The 18,894-nt window shown below is 47.2% G+C and overlaps 1 protein-coding gene and 1 long non-coding RNA gene across 7 annotated transcripts in view; both read left to right on the top strand.

Annotated features, from left to right (window-relative positions):
• Nucleotides 1-161: 161 nt before the first annotated feature.
• LOC128343458 (uncharacterized) lies at nucleotides 162-12,190 on the top strand. 2 transcript variants are annotated; one of them, XR_008315542.1, is made up of 4 exons: nucleotides 162-268; nucleotides 3,136-3,221; nucleotides 6,497-6,610; nucleotides 10,920-12,190. It is a non-coding gene; the product is annotated as an uncharacterized LOC128343458 (long non-coding RNA). The 2 variants fall into 2 exon arrangements; XR_008315543.1 differs by lacking the exon at nucleotides 162-268 and adding an exon at nucleotides 2,902-3,012.
• A 959-nt stretch (nucleotides 12,191-13,149) lies between these two features.
• The window catches only part of LOC128343449 (zinc finger protein OZF-like), a 41,061-nt gene continuing 35,316 nt past the window's right edge, over nucleotides 13,150-18,894 (top strand). The window contains exons 1-2 of one of the 5 annotated variants that reach the window (XM_053292537.1): nucleotides 13,227-13,487; nucleotides 17,928-18,016. Coding sequence is in view for 1 of the 5 variants with exons in the window: in XM_053292539.1 (XP_053148514.1) it covers nucleotides 13,482-13,487 (6 nt within the window). In the remaining 4 variants the exon portion in view is untranslated. Of the gene's footprint in view, nucleotides 13,488-17,927; nucleotides 18,017-18,894 lie in introns of all 5 variants that reach the window. The other 4 variants (XM_053292540.1, XM_053292536.1, XM_053292538.1 and 1 more) reach the window with 4 other exon arrangements.

The raw sequence follows: 18,894 nt of genomic DNA, 5'->3' as shown, positions 1-18,894 counted from the left end.
ACACACACACACACACACACACACCATCATTTTTCTAAACTTAAAGACCAAACAACACCTGGGGATCAGTCGCATGTGGTCCCTGACCTATTTACGTTTTGCAAAATGCAGCTCCAATGCTGCGTTCGTTGCTTGCCTTTGCTTTGTAAGGGTTAAAGAAAGTGAGTCCCTTCCCAGATGGTGTGGGGGCAGTTGAAATAACTTCCTGCTGATTTTTTCCTAGGGGAATAATAGTTCGAGTTTCCCAAGGCGATGTTGTTGGATCATGGTGAGTTTATTTTATTTAGTACATTTATATACCGCCCCATACAAAAAGGTCCCTGGACGATTCACAGTCTAAAAGCTTTTGGAGGAAAAGAGACACATGATTCTGGGAGGAAGAAAAGAAGAAATGAATCGAGAAGCCCAGGTTTTCTCTTTCCTTGATTTCTCTTAATTATGGGGTGGGCAAGGCTGGACAAGACATTTTTATTGCTAAGATTAGGAACAGAAATAAATAATCTTGAAATAGATCCCACCCCAATGCAGCCTAGAAAGGTTGATCTGTTGATCAACTAATTGGCTGGATATTTCTTCTACATCAACAGCTAGATCTAGGGAGCTTTCTTCTTTGCTCACAAAGAGGGAATTTTTCTCTTTGTCCACACAGATGAGGTAGTCCGCTATTTTCTTGCATCTCTCCACATCTGCGTCGTGGAAGTGATCATAAACGTGACCTAACTTGTGTAAGAATTCCTGGGATAACTAATGTAGGAGAACTACCTTCAACACTATATATTAGAGTATACACACACACTCATGCAATTAAATGGGATTGTCAGAGGATAATCCAAATGGACCCACTGCAACCCCGGATCCATGAGCTTATTTTGTGATCTTGGCCACAAATGTTTGTGATCTTGGCCAGCACGTGCAATCTTTTGGTCATTCACTTGATGGCAAAAGGTTTTGTAGGACTTTTCCTTGCAAATGGGTTCACCATACATTTTGTTGTTGCACACTTGACAAGACTCAAAAATTAAATTTTCTGCATGAGTGGTGGGAGGATGCACCATGAAACCACTGAAAGGACAAGTGTCCTGCATATTGTTAGAAAGGCACCTTGTACAATGAAAATGGTTGTGTGAATCGGTCCGGTGGCTGTAGATTGCAGAAAACCTCTTTAGATTCTTGATAGCTTTTTGTCCTCATTCATGCATGTACTTCTGAACACTTGGTGTATGGCAGCCGAATGTGAGAACTGATTCAGTTGAAAAGCATATGTCTGAAGCTGTCAGATGAATATGATGGTTACTATGTGATGGCCCATTTGTACTTGATCCATCTTATTTATTTGTTATTTCTCTGTGTAAACCACCCTGAGCCATTTTTGGAAGGGCAGTATAGAAATTGAATGAATGAATGAATGAATAAAATACTTATGCTCAGCCAGGGAGTGCAGAGTAGATCATCCACTAATTGGCAATTTCTTTCTTTCTTTTCAGATGCCTGTTATTATTATTTATTCGATTTCTATTCTGCCCTTCCCAAAATGGTTCAGGGCGGCTTACACAGAGGAATAATAAATAAGTAAGTAAATAAATAAAAAAATAAATAAGATGGATCCCTGTCCCAAAAGGGCTCACAATCTAAAAAGAAACACAAGATAGACACCAGCTACAGTCACTGGAGGTACTGTGCTGGGGGTGGACAGGGCCAGTTACTCTCCCAATGCTAAATAAAGAGAATCACCACATTAAAAGGTGCCTCTTTGCCAAGTTAGCAGGGGTTGACTTTTGAAGATGTGGTTGTGTATTTCACAAAGGTCCAGTGGGCGTTTCTGGATCCAGACCAAAAAGTTTTGTATAGCAATGTCGTGGAGGAGAATTATAAGAACGTGGCTTCACTGGGTAGGTGGCATTCCCCATTGTTTCTCTGAAGCTGTGGTGATCTGAAGTACTCATGTTGGTCTTCCCCAGTCTCTAGACCAGTGATCTTCACTATTTTTCCAGCGAAGGCCACTTTTTTTTGGAGGGGGGGGACCCCTTCAGTGTGTGAGAGCCATTTCCCACTGTGAAGATCTCTGCACAGTACTGCATTTTCCTTAGTGCTGGGAGGGCCCTTTAAGAGAAACAGAGCCCTCTTTTAAGAGTTCTAGGACAAAAACACTGGTAAGGCTACTCTTCCCAGCACTCTGTGCATGCCTTCCAAGATGGTACAGGGCTCCAGAGGGCGCTGCTTCCCTTAAAGGAGCAACACAGGCAAGGCACAGCACTGCATGATGAGGATGGTTGCCTCTGCATGGTGCTAGGGGGACTGTGCAGAGTATTCAGCTTTGGCCAAAGCTTCACACAGGTCCAGTAGTCAGGGAGCTGCACTTAGAGTTGATGGGGGGCCGCCGCTTTTATCTTCTTAATAATGTTGTTCACTTTAAAGATTCTAGACAGTTTTGCACAAACTGATATTTGCTGGGAAAATGGTTGTTGGTTTTTTAAAAGTATTTATGGTCTGAATCTGATACCACCTTGAATCAGGGTCCTACAAATTTAGGCTTAGCTTACTAGCCAGCCATGATTTGTGGTAGCCACCAATCCCTTCTCTTCCTTCAGATCCATTTCCAGCACAAAGGCATTGGGTTTGGGAGAGAAGTGGGTGTTCTTCCATTTGCACTAGGAAGTGGGGATGGTAAGAACTATTAGGAGCTCTCTTCTACTGCATAAAAAGGATTCCTGCTGTTTGTTTCTTACTCAAAACTGACCGTGGAAATGAGACCTCTGGTGAAGAGAACTGTGTGGTGCTGGGCGTCCTGCTTGCGAGAGGGCTGGGGGCACTTACCACTGGCGAGCTGGCAAGTGGATTTGTAAATGCCTGACTTTGAACATATGAAACTGCCTCACACAGAGTCAAACCATTGATCCATCTAGCTCAGAACTGTCTACAGAGAGTGGCTCTCCAGGGTTTCAGATGGGGTCTTTCCCAGCCCTACCTGAAGACACCAGGGATTGAATCCAGGACCTTCTACATGCAAAGCAGGTACTCTGCTGCTACTGAGCTATAACACGTGCCCTTTCAGATACTAATTCTAATGGAGTGTAAGCTATAGTTTCCACCTTCAGATAAGTAGAAATGGAACTGTTGGCTGTTTAACCCTCACAGGTGGAAGAACTACATCCGCACTTCATTCTGGATCATCCACTCCTTCTCCTTGTGGAAGGGATACAGTTGTAGCTGAGTTCAAACAGGTAGGAAGCAGCTAGAGTATCACCACTGGAAGAATTAGAGTTAAATTTGTCATTAATTCACCCCTAAGAACCAATTTGGAGATAGAATGTCTGACTTGGCCTAGGGAGACCCAGGTTCAAATCCCTTCAGCTCACTGAGTGAGCTTGAGCCAGTCAGTGACATCACCTTGCAGGTGAGGTTTCAGAAGGCCATTTATAGTTGTAAATCTATAAATCTCTCAGCATAACCTATGTCATGGGGTTGCTGTGAGGAGAAAAGAAAAGGATAACCCCACACATACCGCCCTGAGCTGCTTGAGGGGAAAGCAGAATATATATGTTATCAATCCCAATAGTTCAGGTCAGATTTGATTTTACTGTAAGCCTGATTCAGTCATTATGCCATACGAGTGTACAGGTGTCTGTGAATGACTGTACCTGTGTCATTTTAAAAGTGAACCTGGATACAAACCCTTCAAATACATGGTACAGATAGAAAGTGTACTTCTGTACCTGTGTTCAGCATAATGTGTGAATGACGGTACCTGTATATAGGTGGCCCTCGTTGTTTGCAGGGGTTCCATTCTCACCTAAAGGTGTGAATATGGGAACTGTGAATTACAAAATCTCACCCCTATGGGAATCCAGGGGTTAGGTTCCTTAAGCTTGAAAAGGGCCCCAAAATGCAGAAATAAAGGGCATAAAGCACAGTACTTTGCTCCTGAGGCCTCTAGCACTCCAACAATGACCCCCCAGACCCACAAATCCTTCCAATTTTTGTGGTTTTTTGCCAAAAATCTTGAGGGAGTGGGGTTTAAAAGGAAAAAGAGCCACAAAATGACTCGGTGCTGTAAAATGGTGGCCGGAAATGACATCAGAAATCATTTCCAGCCACCCAGGAACTGCGGATAGGCAATTTTTGGCTTAAAAAAAAACCCCTGTGAATTTAAAAAACTAGGAGGCTATTCACACGATGGGGCGAAATCGGGCTAGTGGAGGCTAGCCCGATTTCGCCCCATCGTGTGAACCACCGGGCTCGGCGAGCGCTCCGCAAACCTGGTTTTAAAGATCGTGTGTAGCTGTGGCGAGGCTCTGCGTCGCAGTTACTCATGAGTAGACCCCCCCCCCCGGAGGGGAGGCGAAAAGCCGCCTCCAGGGTCTGGGGATCTCCCAGTATGCCCTGCGCGCTTGCGGCTACTCACGAGGAGACCCCCGACCGGGAGGCTGAAAAGCAGCCTCCCCGCTTGGGGGTCTCTCTAGTAGTGGTGTGCGCCGGACCGCGGAGCTGCGGTTCGGAGCTGGGGTGGGGGGTTCCATTAAGGGCGGGGGGGGGGGCTTTACTTACCCCTCCCGCCCTTTGCTGCTTTGGCGCCATAAATATTGCAAGAAATCCGGGCGGCAGGATCCCTCGCCGCCCGCTTCTATTACTAATTATGGCTCTGCTCCTCCTCATTTTAAAAATCGGGGGGCAGCAGCAGGGTGCTTCCCTGCCGCCCCTTCGAAGCCCCCTGCTGCCGCTGAAGCCCACTTAAATCTCGCCCGGACCGGAGGAGAAACCGCGCTCGGGCGGGCGGCAGCGAGACGTCCGTCCGCCCGCCCACCCGCTCCCTGCCTTGCCGAGTGTGAAGTGCAGGGAGCCTTCTGCGCACGCGCGAAGAAGTCTTCCTAGTTCCTTCTTCGCGCGTGCACAGAAGGCTCCCTGCACTTCGCACTCGGCAAGGCAGGGAGCGGGCGGGCGGGCGGACGGACGTCTCGCTGCCGCCCGCCCGAGCGCGGTTTCTCCTCCGGTCCGGGCGAGATTTAAGTGGGCTTCAGCGGCAGCAGGGGGCTTCGAGGGGGCGGCAGGGAAGCCCCCTGCTGCTGCCCCCCGATTTTTAAAATGAGGAGGAGCAGAGCCATAATTAGTAATAGAAGCGGGCGGCGAGGGATCCTGCCGCCCGGATTTCTTGCAATATTTACGGCGCCAAAGCAGCAAAGGGCGGGAGGGGTAAGTAAAGCCCCCCCCGCCCTTAATGGAACCCCCCACCCTAACCCCCCCGAACCAAAGCCACCCCTTCTCCAGACCGGTTCGGAGGCCAGTAGAATGGCCTCCGAACCAATCCGTGCACACCCCTACTCTCTAGCATTCCTTGTGCGCTCGTGCAGGGCATGCTGGAGCTTCTGGGGTCCGCGTAGCCCCCGAACTCCCCAGCCGGCTCCATGATGGAGCCAGCAGTTGTGTGGGCAGCCACTGCGGCCGCCCAGAGCAGACTGCTGCTCGTCTGCGGGGAGAGTGGGCTAAGCCCGCTCTCCCCGCAAACCCCCTAGAGGCTCTTCACACTAATTGTGTGAAGAGCCTCATTATTTAATAGAATCTTTACTTGCCCCAGGCAGCCTTGTTTTTGTTTTAAGTATGTTACTTGTAAAGGGGGCTAAAACAAAAAATAAGCCCATTTATTCTTCTCCTCCACAAAGTCTGTCACCAAGTCCAGTAATTTTGTCAAGTGTCCATTGTCTGGCTCCTAAATTTTTGGACTGGTTTCTAGACCTGAAGGGGGAAAAAACCCTGTTGGAAAGTACACAAGCAGGTTATCATGCAGCTTATCCTTATAGTTAATAGCCACTTATAGAGTCATCCCCCATGACTGTCTTAATTCCACCCCCCCCAAGCCATCTAAATAAGCAACCAACATGACAGCCTTTTAAAATGCATAAACACCAAGGCTATTTACATGCGCATGCAAAACTGGGCTAAGGGAGCCCAGCCCGGTTCTGCACGCAAGTGGTGAGCTGCTGGGATTGGGCCTATCCTGGCAGCACCACGGTGGCAAATCCACTTAGGAAACCTCCCTTGAAAATGGGATTGGGAGAGTTAGAGCTCTCCTAACCCCGTTTCCTTGATTGTGTTTCAGCCGCAGCTGCAAGCAGGCGTGGCTGGCAGACACGGGGAGGAGAGAGGGGATCCTCATAATGTACCGCACACTTGCGCGGTGCATTATTGGAGCTCCAGGTGGCGGGGCAATGCACGATGGTGCGTCCCAGTACCCCAACCCTTGGAGCTGCCAGCAGCAGCCGGTGTTCGTCTGGGCAGGCAATCCGCCCACCCAGGGACAGTGGAACAATCGTCTGCTTGGAGGTAAGTGTTTTCAGGCTTCCTCCCCGCAAACCAGGTAACCCTTTCTGACCGGCCATGAGTAAGGGCTCACTATGTATTTGCTGTTTTCTTCAGTTTGGACTGTCCCCGATGTCGGTTAGCCTCGTTTGTCTACAAGAGACAAGTATGGAGCTCCATCTTGATCTTCTTTCTCCCTTAACAGGGTCTCCATTTTTCAAACCTTCCCTGATCTTCAGCTTGGAAGAGAGGGAAGAACCATGGGTGCCAGATCCACGAAGTCTGGATGAAAAGAAAACTTTGGCAGACCCCGACTCAGGTGAGGGATCAACCAAAATACCTCAGTGGAGTCAATGGAGAATGTGAAATGCAGACATAATGGAGTGATTCCCACAATCGCCCTGGGCAGGTGTGGAAGGCGCGGGGTGTGGAAGGCTGCTTTCCACTTACCTCCCCACCCCCCACCCCCCGTCCAGAGGACCAAGCAGGTCGGCTTTGGCGCACCTCCTGCACGCCCACACTGACAGCCCTACTCTGTGCAGCTTTGAGAATCATAGAGCAAGGCGGAGGGATCTGGGGCCAGAACTTGTTATTCTGGCTTCCATGCATCCCTCAATGCAACATGCGGCATGCACATTGCATTGGGATTCCCCGCTCTATGATTCCCGGTAGCTTAGCATTCAAGAGCACCCTTAACCTCAGCTCTAAAAGCCAGGTTTATTAAGGGGGTTATGTGGGAGGGGAGAGATTCGCAAAGATCCTGCTGCTTTTCACAACCAGCCTAACTGTGCCTGGGCTGCCCCAAGCAGGTTTAGGTTGGTCATGAGAAAAGCCTCATTGTGAAATTTTATGTGGTTTAGCTAAGCCATTTGCAGGTCTAAAACAAGTATGAAGCTCAATCCTCTTTCTAAGGCTATCCTCTTTCTAACAGCTTTCTACCCAACAGGGTTTCCAATCTTCAAAACTTCCTATTAAAAGCAGGGTAATGGCAAACCCTGTTTTGCATTTGCATTAAATCTGAAGACTGTCCACTAGCTGTCATTTGGGGTAAAACAAAGAATATCTGAAACCATGGTTTGAATCTGACTTGCAAACCACGGTTTGTATGGACCATGGTTTCCTGTGGTGTGGATTTGTCCACCCTGCTCCCTAGCTTATTTCATCTGAGAAGATGAAAGATCTTTCATGTACCTTTTGTAGGTTCTCTCTCATCCTGTTGCCATTTCAGCTTTTGGAAGTATCTTCCTTGCCATTTGCAACTTTCAGCGGCTGCAATTTGTAGACAGGAGACTGCATGTTTGAATACTTGAAATAGATCTCTGAGAACTTGGAAAACTAGCACACCAGAAAAAGTCTATACCCAAACCCTTCGTGATATGCTACCTTTACACAAGCTGGGAGTTTTTCTTGGCAGTGGGGTGGAGAGCATTTAATTGTGCAATCTTCCTCACCTGCATTCTAAAATGATACAGGCCATCTGCTTTTCCTGAACATTGAAATGGATACTTAGTTGCCACCTCCACTTTTAGGGGTCTATCCTTCTTCTTTTTGTAGTCTTGTTGGACTCCTTAGTCTCATCCTCTGATAAAATGACTCTGCCTTATCTTTCTGTTTGTGTGCGCTCTCACTCTTTCCCCTCCCCCCATCAGGTGACAAGAAGAAAAGGCACATTTGTCCAGATTGTGGGAACAGTTTTACTGTGATAGCGAGTCTTGTGAGACACCAGAGATCCCACACCAGGGGGGATAGATAACCTTATAAATGCCTTGAGTGTGGGAAAGGGTTTCGGGACAAAGGAGGCCTTGTTAAACATTGGAGAATCCACACTGGCAAAAAAACCTCATGAATGTGACGAGTGTGGCAAAAGGTTCACTGAAAGAAATGCACTTACTCAACACCGGAAAACCCACCTGGGTGAGGAAACCGAAATGGCTGCGAGGAAGGAGTAACACCTGCTGATAGGAAATAATGGAATACTCACCCTTTTCCCGTTAGGTGCAAATGCACCAGGGTTTGGAGGTTGAGGTGAACCATTCAAGTATGCAATCCCTTATCTGCATTCTTAATGGTAGTGTCTTGACAGCACTGTATTGTGTACTGTTTGGCAATGTTTGAATTTGTGTTTTATGAGCACATCTTCAGAGATTTAAACAAGCTCAAGAGTTATTCCCTCTTCCCGTGGAACCCTGAGAATAATAGTGCTATGAGGGAGGCAGTGATCTTTAAGAGAGAATTCTCACGTCATGCCAAACTGCAGAATTCCCAGGATTCTGTGGGGGAAACTGTTAGTTATAAGTGGGTATTACTTAATGGCACAAACAGGGAACTGACTTGATTAGCAAGCCAGAGATAGCAGATTCGAATCCTCATTGGTATGTTTCCCAGACTATGGGAAACACCTATATTGGGCAGCAGCAATATAGGAAGATTATGAAAGGCACTAGTAACTTTAAGCCCGTTAAATTAACGGGCGCTAGTAGACCTTTGGGGCAGGCAGGCACCCACTACCCACCCACCAGGTAACTTCACTCACTTGTCCAGGACAAAAGCTCTGCTGCACGAATGCTCCTGCTGGGCGTGAGCTGCCGGCGGCGGCTGAGAGGAGAGCGGCTGAGAGGCGAGCGCTGAGCTCGCCACGGGGGCCAGCTGACCCAGATCTGCCCGGGGCCCAGCATTTGGTTTGGCTTTTGCCGACGCCGCCTCCTCCTCAACCGCCTCCTCCAGACCAGCGCTGGGAGAGTTGTGTTGGCCGCTAGTGGGCCGGGGGCCAAACATCCCCCCGCCACCGCCGCCTTCGCCACGCTGCCGGGCCGGGCCGCCCCTGCCAGTGGGCTCAGTCTCCCCGCCGCCGCCGCCAGCGGGGCCAGTTCTCCCGCCACGCCCGCTGCCGCCAGCAGGGCCAGTCCCCCCGCCGCGGCTGCCACCGCCAGCGGGCTCAGTCCCCCCGCCGCCGCCAGCAGGGCCAGTCCTCCTGCCCGCTAGTGGGCCCGGGCCCAGCCTTCCCCTCGCCTCCGTCACCATGCAGCCGGGCCGGGCTGCCCCCGCCTCACATCTGCAGCCAGGCCGCCTTGGTTGGCCGGGCCCGGCCGCCGCCTCCTCACAGCCTGGCCCGCCACCTTCCCCGCTTTGCGGCCTGGCCCTCCGCCGCCTCACGGCCTGGCCCGCCGCCTCCGCCACCGCCTCACGGCCTGGCCCGCCGCCCACCACCGCCTGCAAGACACCCAACATGGCGGCGGCCGCCCGCTCCGTTTCCCTTTCTCCGTGTTCTGCGCACACGCACCACGCATGTGCAGAACACCCGAAAAAGATACGGACGCAGACACCAAGCATTTTATTATATAGGATCCTCTCATACTGCATGGGAGATGGCAATGGCAAACCCCTCCTGTATTCTACCAAAGACAACTACAGGGCTCTGTGGTCGCCAGGAGTTGACACCGACTCGACAGCACAATTTACCATAAAAATGCCTTATGATCTTGTAAATTCTGTGATTTTTCACATGGAGACTGTTTTTGACAAACAGCGACCACACAGAAATGTGATGGTAAAATCATGTGATCATACTGTCTTGGACATGAATGCATTAGTCCCATGTCTTTACTTTTTATTTTAAGAGTCAAAATAGTGTAACAAGGCAATGAATAATGGAACTTAATTAGAGTAAGTGATCTGTGATTATTCCATTGTTAGAAACATTAACTTCTATTATTTGTTTGCAACACAGCTTAACTCCTGCTGTACCATTAGATCCCAAACCTTCTTTATTACAAATGTTTACCCCCCCTTGTTTGTTAAAAATATTTGCCCCATTTCCAAAAATATCTCAAAACATTTACAAAAACATACAAACTAAATTTTCACAATGACATGTCTATATACACTTTTTTTTGCTTTTATAAATGTGTGTGTTTGTATGTGTATTCTTGAGACAATCTATATGGAATTCTTGTAATAACTTCTAAGAATTTTCCATATAAGAGTTCCTAACTTCATCAGGGGTTCCATACTTCTGGGGCCACGGCTATAAAGATCCTGCTTCTAGCCATCATTGTTCTCCCTGTTTCACCTTTCTGGTAGGATAGAAATCTCTGATGATGGGTCCTCAGGGGCAGAGCTATAATAGGGCTGACAGGTTCAAAGAACCTGGGCCACCCAGCTCCTGGGAGCCGCCCGAGTCCCTCCCCATGGTCAGAGTCCTAGAAGAACCACACAGGGCTCATTCCTAGCCAGTGTTTGCCGGCTTTTCTTTTCTCTCCCTCAAGTGAGGGAGAGAAAAGAAAATGCATGCACCCAGCCAGCATACACTGGCTAGGAATGAGCTCCAGAGGGTTCCCAGCCCTCCAGGTGTGTAATGTCATGCACAAGGGATGTAACTGGCATGCACACTGTGCACACTCAGCAAGCAGCAGGGGCAAACAGAGGCCCCTGTTCCCTTTGCTATGCCACTGCTGGACCTCAACTGTACTTGTGTACCTGAGAGTACATAGAGTATCTCATTCTATTTTCTGTGTATCTTGAGAGTTGTAAAATTTCCTCATCTTATCAGTTTTCTCTTGAGGTTTCCTCTCTCCCTAAATCAGGGGCCTAACTCTTCCTTGCCTGTTTTGGGCCTTCACTTCCTACAGGTGGCTTGAGAAAACGGTACATATGCCTAGAATGTGAGATGAGCTTTCTCAGCAAAGCTGGACTTGAGAGACACCAACGGGTCCATGCGGGAGAGAAGCCCTTTGAGTGCTGCAACTGTGGGAAAAGCTTTTACGACAGCGGCAGCCTGACAAGACACCAGAGGACCCACAAAGAGGAGAAACCTTATCACTGTCTGGAGTGTGGGAAACGGCTGAATCTCAAGTCGAACCTTGCGAGGCACCAGATACTCCGCAAAGAAGCCAAACCCTTCCACTGTGTTGACTGTGGGAAGCAATTCAGCAGGAAAGGGCGGTTCCTGAAGCATGCCAGCGAGAAGCCCTAACAGTGCTTGGTGTGCGGCATTTTGTATGTGTTGCAAAACCCTGCTTCCCTTAGTGCAGGATTTTAAGAGTGACAAGAACACACAGCTCTGTCCGTAACTGGACTGTGCAATTACTGTGGGAGAAAAGCTGGTCTTGCGGTAGTGAGCATGAGTAGAGCATGAGTTTGCTAAGTAGAGTATGCCTTCAGTTAATAAAAGTGAGCACTGAAAGATATTCCCCTTATTAGATGTGACCATAACTCAATGCAAAAGCATCTGCATGATTGCATGCAGGAGGTCCCAGATACACTCCCTGGCATTCAACAACTCCCCTGAAAGGGGGTAAGTTTTTTAAAAAAAAATTTTTTTTAAAGGAAGTCCATAAACTCCCCAAACAGTCGTGGCAGGGGTGGTGGTGGTGTTGGACCGAACAGGGGATGGTTTGATTCGACCCCGAACCTGTTTGCACATCCCTAGTCCTGATGTGGTATTTAAATAGAGTTTGAGAGTGCATGTAGAAGGGCAATTCAGATTAACACCCCTCTCATGTGCTTAAAGGATGCACCAACAGTATGTCAAGACATCTTGCAGTGACATCCAGATGGGCATGCTCTCGGCATGACCCTGTCCTGTTCACATGCACTGGCTGGTGTTCATCTGAATTGGCCCAGTGATAGGATTAATTAGACAAGATACTTCTCATGACTTCTGAACAGTTATTTTAGTTTAAAGATGGTTTGAGTTGTGCACATTCCTTGTTGATCATTATCTGTATTTATTCATCATTATTCTTGGAGTTGTTTCCTGCAAACTCACGTATATGATTCCCCCCACCCCCAGTATGCAATACTGAAAGTTTTTCTCTGTATTTCAATACAGAATATAAGCTGGTGCCAGAAATATGGAAAGTGTATGTTGTCTCCCCTGCAATATAACCCACTGAATAAAGCTGACCTAGCGTTATCTTTACTATCTTGAGATATCCATTTACTCTTCCATGAAGATGTAACTTTGTGTTATGGCAGCAGCCACAAATCTTAGAGTATAAGGGAACATTCCCCTATCCTTTTTGGCAAATTAGCTCTATGCTTTCAAGAGTCCCTCATGATTTGGTGAATTTTTTAAATTAATGCACAAAGTTAGAAGGTTTTAAATTTCCAATTTAAATCAAAAATTTTAAGTAAAAACAAACAGGGTTTAGGTTTGCTACTCTGAGCTCCAAGTTGTCCTTGGACAACTGCAAAAAATAAAGAGAATGTACAAAAAGTTGGGTCCCATCATCTGTTTAAAAAGTTCTCAAAGTGGTTTACACAGAAACAAAATTAGATGGCTTCCTGTCCTCCAGTGACTCACAATCTAAAAAGAAACACAAGGTAGACACCACACAGGCTCCAGATATCCTCACTTCCTGGAATCTGTCCCTATTTTTGCCTTTTGGGATGCATTGTTCAATTATTTTTTTCACACACGTTGCTAAAGTTGTCCTTCTTCAGGATCCAGCACCTCCTCCCTCTAGCAATTCTCCAAGTGCAGGGTCAGGGCGATGTATTCAGCGGTTTCATTTTAAACCCAGAATCACTAATTGGTGGTTGTCAGAAACAGGCTGCCTGAACCAGATGGACCTTTGGTCTAATCTCTGGTAGGTTTCTTCTGACGTTATGTTGCTGCTGTTATTTAAAGCATGCATATCCTGACTTTCTGTTTTAACAAAAATGGCTTACCTCAAGAATTAAAACTATGGTCAGAAAACAAAACACACAAAAAATACAATCAGATCTTCATAGCGTGATGGACTGTCACCTCCTTCAGCCACTTGAGGTCTTCTGTTCCTTCTGGCAACTTTGCCCTTGCTTCTGTGCTGCTCTCGCCCTGTATTACGCCTCACCGGCTGCAGGATGTATCTCGAAAGTCCAGCTTTTCCATGCAGCTTTAAGCACAGCCCCTTAGTTCTAGTGGAGGGTTGGCAACTCTATATGGAACCTGCTGTATCGGAAAGGGAGGAGAAATACTACAATTCCCAGTAGCTTTGGGGCTTCGCCTCCGCCGGAGTGTTGAGTCTCACGACGCTTGAATGACTGCGATGAGTGAGACTGAGCGCTAAGCGCTGGAGCGATTGGGCGAGCTGGAGGATGGGTGTGAGAGGCGCATGAGCATTGCAGCCCCGGGACAGAGGTGGGGGTGAGCGAGTTGCACGGACCAGAAACTGTCCAGAGGAGCGTTTGAATTCCATCGTTTGCAAATGCTGGTAAGGGGGGGGGGGGGAAGAATGCAATACTGGGAGGGGGTGAGGAGCTCTTCTTGCGTCTCAGAATTTGGACAGATCCCTTTGTCTGCTTCAGCTTTGAGTGTTGTTTTGCTTTATGGCCCTAAAAAGGTAAAGGAACTTGGAAGTCACTGGACTTTGCATCCCCCTTTGTATTGGGAGGGGGAGGGGATGGAGAAAAAGAGCAGGAAAACCGGAGCGAAGACCAAAGAGGACTTCTTAAAATGGCGGAGGCAGAAAAACATAAAAGTGCTGAAGATTCTGCATGGTTCTCTTAAAAATTGAAACCGGACCAAGGCAACTAGCTGCTAAAGGTGTCTTGCATATGGCTGCCGTCATTGCATGGTTATCCCGCACGTCAGTGCTGCAAAACTTAAATCTGAGGCATGGATTCCCAGGATTTTACATGCTAACGCCCCAAATCCGCTCTCTAAACAAAGCTCGCTTCCTTGGCTGCTTGCTGCATCATAAAAATGACTGATCTGGTTCTTCCTGGCGCTGCAGTGCAATAAAAGCCCAGCTCCAAGGCACGGATCCTCACTATGTTTACATGTCGGTTTCAAAACGCCGCCCTCTCGTCCTAACTAAAAAGGGTCTTGTCTTGTGGCGCCTTAAAGACGAACAGGTTTATTGTGGCATAAACGTTCGTGGAACACAGCCTGCTTAATAGGCTATTTCTCCTGTATTTTCCCATCTCCTGGCATCGTAAAAATCTGCCGCAGTGGTGGGAAAACAAATAACAAAAACACTGGTCTGCTTAGATCTCTAGGATTTTTCCAAGCAGACCGCATAGATATCCATGTGCAGAGTCTCTCCCTGTGGACAAGATCATAAAAATAATGGATCACGTGTAACTACACTGGCTCATATTCATCTCTTCTTCCCTGCGCCTCTCCTTTCATTTCCCTCCCTCCTCTTCCTTTGCTTTCCACTCTGTCAAAAATGTTGATTGGAATGTCCTCTGAGCAGGAGCCTGTAACTTTTTAATGTCACTCTGTAAAGCCTAGTGTACATGGATATCATTTAATACTAGTGGTTTTGTAGCCCGTTGGTTAACGGGCGCTAGTGGAGCTCTGCGCTCCAGACGTTCGCCGCCATTCCCTCTCCCGCCACCCCCCGGCGCCCGGGGCTCCGGCCGGGCCCGCCACTCACTGCCGCCCGCGGCTCCAGCCGGGCCCTCCACCTACCGCCGCCCGCGGCTCCGGCTGGGCCCGCCACCCACCGCGGCTCCGGCCTGGCCCACCGCTGCCCGGGCCCACCGCCGCATTGTTTTGTCTGCTGCCTCGTCCGGCGGCCATCCTGGGCGGCCAGAAGCGGCCGCCCCGAAGAAGCCGGGTAAGCGGCGGCACGGCCTGGCCTCGGCCATGGCTCTGCCGCCTCCTCGGCCGCGCCGCCGCCTCGGCCAGTGTCCCCCGCCGCCGCTTACCCGGCTTCTTCGGGGCGGCCGCTTCTGGCTGCCCAAGATGGCTGCCGGGTGCTGGCGGTCCTGCCTCCCTGGCTCCTTCTGGCCATGCGCTTCGCGCATGCCCAGAAGAGGCCAGGGAGGCACGGACACACGCTTGGTGTCCGTCCACGGACGGACACCAAGCCTTTTATTAGATAGGATACATACATAAATCCAGTGCCACATGGCACCAAATTTCATTATTTCTGCAGACTAACATCTGTCTGAGGTTTGGGTGTACCACACAGTGAGGCATGTGGGGTGCGTGTGAAACAAATGTATATCCTCCCTTTTCACTAAAATTTTCAAGGCAGCTTACATTATTAAATTCAGTAAAACCGTATACAATTCAAAAATTGCAAAATGGGAGATGTTAGATCAGTAAGCCGAATTAAAACACTGCTGACTGAGAGAGCAAAATCCCACAGAAGAAAAGCTTGTCAAAAAAAGAAAGATCTTGCCTGTCTTGCTGACAGAACCACCAGAGGGACTAGGCAGCAGGCCTTCTTTAGGCAGGGAGTTGCACAGTAGAACAGATTTCATTATTTCAGACTGCAGGTGGGCAATACCATATTTGAATGTTTCCTCCATGTAAAAGTTCTCTGCAAATAGAAAACTTAACTCAGCCTGAAGGGAAGTTATAGCCCAGCCCTTTCCCTGTATGCAGGTTTTCTACTTGCAGGGAGGCTTGAGTGAGTATTCAAAATGTAATTTCCCATCCAGGGAGTCAAACTGAACCAAAACCTAAAAACTGGTCACAATAAGTGGTTTTTTTTTTTTTTTTTAGTGAAACAGAATGGAACCCAACCTCAGTGTTCTGCTGTTATGTTGAACCTGAACAAAACCTCTAAAACTTCAGAGTAGTCACTGCATCAAAATAAATAGTTCAGTAGTTAGGCACTCTGCTTTTAATTATATGGTGGATGTTTTGTTTTCCTGGTTTATATCCTATTGTATTTCTTGTCTTTATTACAATAAACTTTTAAAATTAAAAAAGTTTTAAAACATTCTTTTCCCAAGTTAAATACTTATCATTACATTCATTTTATAGGGTTAGGTTACAAGTCTGATATTCTGCATGAAATGTATTTAAACCCTTTTGCAGTGTCTGAATCAGTCAAGTGACTTACATGATGAAAATACTCAAAGAAGTCCCATTGCAATTAAAAGGGAAAACTAGGCAGTGCTTGATGTGGCCTTTTAGTTTCAATGGGACTAAATGAGGAAAATTACTCATAATGTCAGCCAGTGTTTAGACAGGAGAACTTAAAAAATACTCATGAACCTGAACTGGAATTGGATCTACACTTTTTAATGGTTTGGCTCCCTGCTCCCACCTGGGCTGAAATGGTCCCATCTGTTCTACTTCCTATTGCCTAAGTATTCTATCATCTCATTCTACAGCTACTGAAATCCAGGCCTAAAGATATCTCGTGTACTACTCACTAAATCATAAAAACTGCAGATCAAGCATCTAACAGTACCACAAAAACTCATATTTAGGACAGAAATACTCATGGGCCTTCATTATTATTATTTTGCTTACAGACATGCATACTGCCCTGTTAATCACAACTCTGTGATTAAGATGAGAGACATTTGCCTCTTGTGTATTAAAAAAATAACCATCAAATGACACAACAGTGGTTCAAAATCCCCATTTCAAGGACACAGATATACAAGGCACAGAAAATCCACTTGTCCATGATGAGTGGAAAATGATGCCTGATGAGTAATGTACCAATATAGCTTGATGAACCATTCTGCAAGTAAAGATTTTTGGCTGGCTGGTGAACTGTGCTAACATTTTTTGGATCCTGCAAATATAGCAGATTGGATTGAATGCTCACTCAAAGATTTATTGCAAATTGAAAACCAGGATACAGGCAAACAGCTGAGCTTTAACCATGCACTTTGTATGCATTATCTCTGTCATATTTACAGCAGCCCTTAGGGCAGTATTATTGTCCCCATATTTCAGATGACAGAGCATTTTGACTGAGGCCACCTTATGAGTTAATAGCAGTGATGAGATGTGAACTAGGAAATTCCTGGTTCACTCCTCAGCCTCTATGTTGCACTGTCCCTCATGGTTCCATATTTTTTTAACGTTCAGACTCCACAGGTCTTTCCTCTGAACATAAGAGGATGTCCCCAACTGTATTTTTTTTTGAAATTGTACTTGAGCACATTCAGGATAAGTAAACAGTTGGGGTTCTTCACTAGATGGGGTGATGTCTGCTTAGATAGGGCCATATTTTGTAAGCTGGCTAGAGGGCCAGCCACGTTGACTTTGCTCTCTGACTTGCTTGTAGGGAACTGGAGACATAAGCAAGAGTTGTTGTAACCCCTTGCTCAGTGTGAATAGAAATAGGGACTTTGGAGGACTCCTTCCCTAAGCTCACCTGGTGAATAATAAAGAGGATTTTTGGGATCAGGGGCTCTGCCGGGGACCAGATGGGAATCTTCTGCGGGCCATTTCTGAACGGAACCATTCAAAATAATGGGAGTAGAAGAAATACATTCTTTCTGCTCCAGGTGTTTTGCATGTCTAGCCTGCAATAATGATGTTGTCAAAGCTTGTAATTAGCTAGCTTGCAAATTTGACCAGCTTGTAATGCTTGACCAGTTTACAAACTGAGCACCAGGCCCCTTGAAGTTAGTGATGTGGTGTTCAGAAGACCAGGCTAGCCAAAGCTCATTCTTTGGAAGGCCTGTACATGTTAAAAGTTTCCATGATAATCTTGTAATCTTGTTGAGACTTGCTTGAGCTATGTGAAAATGGCATGTAACATTACGGCGTGGATGATGAAGTCAAGAAAGCATTTGTGTTCCATTCCCAGTGTGAAAGTCAGAAATGTGTAGGTGATCTTGTGCAGCTGCAATAAATAGATATTATTTCATGCCATGGAAAGTTTTAAAAACCTGTGACTGAAACCCTGTTTCACTTGAACTACACTGTTTGAAACTGAACTCAGGAATAGTGTGTGCACAATCATGGATTCCTACTGAACCTTCTCCAAGCATCTCGTCCAACAGTAGGTGATTGGCCAAGCAATCATTTCTGGTGAGTATCTTTTTAGTGAGGCTTCTTCAGCTAAATTCTGGCATTGTTTTGTTTTTTGCATGTCTGTTTGCCTCACCCCTATCCTGATCCCTCTCCCAGCCCTAATTGTCTCTCCTCAGGAGAGGGGTTTTCCTTGCTCCCATGGCACTGCCAGTGGGGTTTGGTTTCATTTTACAGCTGTGGGGAGAGAGGAGTTGTGTTATATTATGCCATATATCTAATCCCATTGGTCCTTAGTAAGGTACTATACCTTCATGTGCCCTTTAGTCCCCTGCCTGTTATATAGGTTTTTTTGTGGGGTGGGGCAAAGGTTGGATCTGTTTTTGGATAGCTTGAAGGCAACCCTGTCATGAAACAGAGGAAAAGGTGTGCTGCTTGAAGTAGCAGCTCCGAGGAAAAAGGCCCATGTGTACAGATCTGTACACTCGTACGAGTATTGAACATAATGTGTCAATATAGCCTTATTCGCATATTATGTTGAACGCTCTTACAAGTATGTATTGTTGTGAGGATAAAAAAATAAGCATGTACAATGCTCTGAGCTCCTTGAAGGAAGAGCGGGATATAAATGTAATAAATAAATATACAGTGTACAGATCTGTACGCATGAGTTATTCACATCTCATGTTGAACACACACAAGGTATAGCAGTACACAATGTTTGTCATTGAATCAACTCTCATTTCCTACCAGAGAATCTACTCTCAGAACACCACCTCAGAAACAACAAAACACAGTGCTCCATGGGCCTGTCATTTGGGGGGTGGTTGGCACCCTATATGCCCCCCACACACTGCTCTAGGCCACCTTGGTGCCCCCCAAGTGGAGTTATGGGGCTGCTGAAATTCCCCATTATTCCCTATGGGGGGAAAGCTTAA

This window comes from Hemicordylus capensis, chromosome 2 (assembly GCF_027244095.1).
Source record: "Hemicordylus capensis ecotype Gifberg chromosome 2, rHemCap1.1.pri, whole genome shotgun sequence".
NCBI classification, from domain to species: domain Eukaryota; kingdom Metazoa; phylum Chordata; class Lepidosauria; order Squamata; family Cordylidae; genus Hemicordylus; species Hemicordylus capensis.
The sequence above is the reverse complement of the archived record's forward strand: the minus strand, read 5'-3'. Positions and strand labels throughout refer to the sequence as shown.